Source organism: Dendropsophus ebraccatus, chromosome 1 (assembly GCF_027789765.1).
Source record: "Dendropsophus ebraccatus isolate aDenEbr1 chromosome 1, aDenEbr1.pat, whole genome shotgun sequence".
In the NCBI taxonomy this organism is placed as follows: domain Eukaryota; kingdom Metazoa; phylum Chordata; class Amphibia; order Anura; family Hylidae; genus Dendropsophus; species Dendropsophus ebraccatus.
Genome location: NC_091454.1, coordinates 13,312,907 through 13,315,244, shown reverse-complemented (window position 1 = coordinate 13,315,244; position 2,338 = coordinate 13,312,907). Strand labels below are relative to the sequence as shown.

At 48.9% G+C, this 2,338-nt stretch overlaps 1 protein-coding gene across 1 annotated transcript; it reads right to left on the bottom strand.

Moving 5' to 3' along the window:
• Positions 1-214: 214 nt before the first annotated feature.
• On the bottom strand, positions 215-1,856 carry LOC138789125 (E3 ubiquitin/ISG15 ligase TRIM25-like). The gene has a single exon (XM_069967731.1). It carries the CDS (start codon positions 1,836-1,838, stop codon positions 267-269), a length of 1,572 nt encoding a protein of 523 aa, XP_069823832.1. The 5' UTR covers positions 1,839-1,856; the 3' UTR covers positions 215-266.
• Positions 1,857-2,338: the final 482 nt, after the last annotated feature.

The window sequence follows — 2,338 nt, the reverse complement described above, 5'->3', positions numbered from 1 at the left end:
AACTCTCGGCTTCTGACTGCCGCTGTCTGCCCGCTCCATGGATAGGGTGGATACAGCTGGAGGACCACCTGGAAAACTGGGATACAGCCATAGCCATAGGCTGTATCCCAGTTTTCCAGGTGGTCCTCCGGCTGTATCCACCATCTCCATGGAGCGGGCAGACAGCGGCAGTCAGAAGCCAAGAGTTCAGGTTCATATGAACCCGAACCTCGGCAGGTTCCCTCATCTCTAGTAATTATAGGTTTTACCTAGCAGATGCTGCTCCCTCATTTAACTGTCTTTATAGAACCCTTTGCTACCCATAATGCAGCATGAAGGGGCTCGGTGAAGGTGGCGGTGAAGGTGTGTAAGTGTCTGATGGGGTCACACAGCTCATAAAAGGACAGCTGCCCGGCCTCATAATCCAGACAGATCCTGACTCCATCACTGGAGATATTGTCAGGTAACCGGATCTCATTGCTGTCATGTATCACTGAATACTGATTATTACACCTCCTCACACACCAGGACTTGTTATTGTTTCCAATGACTGACAGACCTCCCCTCCTGTCTATACTGGGATAACACATCCCCACTCTCCACCATACTGATCTACTGATCTCCACATCCCAGTAATGTCGCCCTGAGGAGAATCTCCTGCTGCTCATCACCTGAGGATAATCCTGGAATCTCTCTGCTGTTTCTGGACAATTCTGCTTTTCTTCTGTCCAGGTTACAGTTTTCAGGTCGTCTGATATAAGGAGATTATTACCAGGTGTGTTTACATCCAGTAATATGTCTGCAGGACCCTCCCCAAAGATCCTTATACCTGATATTATGTCACATAATGTGCGGAATGTGTCTGAGATTTCAGCCACATCCAGATCATCTACATCATGGGTCTGTCTATCATGTCCCCCTGTGTCCTCATCACCTCCCCCCTCAGGATCACACAAGTCACCTGTGTCTGGTTCCAGTAAAACAGTCAGTGGATCCGCCATGTTACACAGCTCCTCAATGTGTCTCATCTTCCTGGACAGCTCGTCCTTCTTTATTTCCAGCTGCTGGATCAGAGCAGATAGTGACAGTGACTCTTCCTTTTCCTGCCTGGAGATCTCGCTCAGGACCCTCTTCTCCAGGTCGTCCAGCCGTCTCCTGATGTCTGTAAACAGGGCAGTGACTCTCTCGGCTTCTCCAGCTGCTTTTTCTTGAGCTTTTCTCCTGCGCTCCTCCACACTCTGGACTCTTTCCTCAGTCTCCTCTTTCTTCATCATCAGTTTCTGGAGAACATTTCTCAGTTTCTTCTTCTTCTTCTTAGAGGCCTCATCTAGTGACTGAACCCGGTGTCCCCGATGTTCTCCATCCAATCTGCAGGACACACAGATACAGATGGCATCCTCAGTGCAGTAATATTCCAGCATCTTCTTATGGACAGAACATTTCCTCTTCTCCAGGGAAGTGCTGGGCTCAGATAAGACGTGTTCTGGTGACTTGCTGTGAGCTCTTAGGTGTTTATCACACAGAGAAGCCTCACAGTGCAGACAGGATCTCACAGCAAGTACGTCAGAGTCCACACAGTAAGTGCAGCAGATCCCGGTGATCTCCGCTTGTTCTGGCTGAGTAACCAGGAAACGTTCTGCTACATTATGGAGATATAAGTTCCTCATCAGTGCAGGCCGCTCCTGAAACCTTTTTCTGCATTCAGGACAGGAATAAACTCCAGCCCCGTCCTGTGTATCCAGCACACGATCAATACAGACCCTGCAGTAGTTGTGTCCACATCTCAGCATGACAGGATCCTTAAATACATATAAACAGATGGAGCAGAGCAGCTCATCTCTCAGAATAGCAGATGCCATGGCTGAAAGAAGAAGGAAGAATTGAAACCTAATTTCTGACACTGAATAACCAGCAGAGTTGTGGTCCCGCCCAGTCACTTAAAGGGGAACTATCAGCAGGTTAGACAAATTGAACCTGCTGATGTGTCCTTATTGCACAGGAGACGCAGAGGATTAGGGTATGTCTCTTACCTTTAATCTCTGCACCGTTCCTCTCCACTTAGTTCACGGTCTGGTACGACCGTTAGGAGCACTGGAGGACCGTTACTAGTGTAAGGCTGCATTCACACGTCCTGTAAAATTGTCAAATGGAAATTTTAGGGACCATTAAAGTGAATGCAGACATTCACATGATCCGTGCCGTGACCCGCACCGCAAAAAAAAAATTAGGACATGGCCTAGTGCAGATCACAGCGCGGATCAATCTCCCCCCCCCCCCCCGCCGCCCGCCAGCAGAGATGACAGGAGTGCATGATGTGCGCTCCTGTCATTGCATCTACTACTCATCTACTCCCCCATCC

Coding starts and splice junctions, on each gene's coding strand:
- LOC138789125 (XM_069967731.1), bottom strand. CDS start 1,838: ATGGCATCTGCTATTCTGAGAGATGAGCTGCTCTGCTCCATCTGTTTA.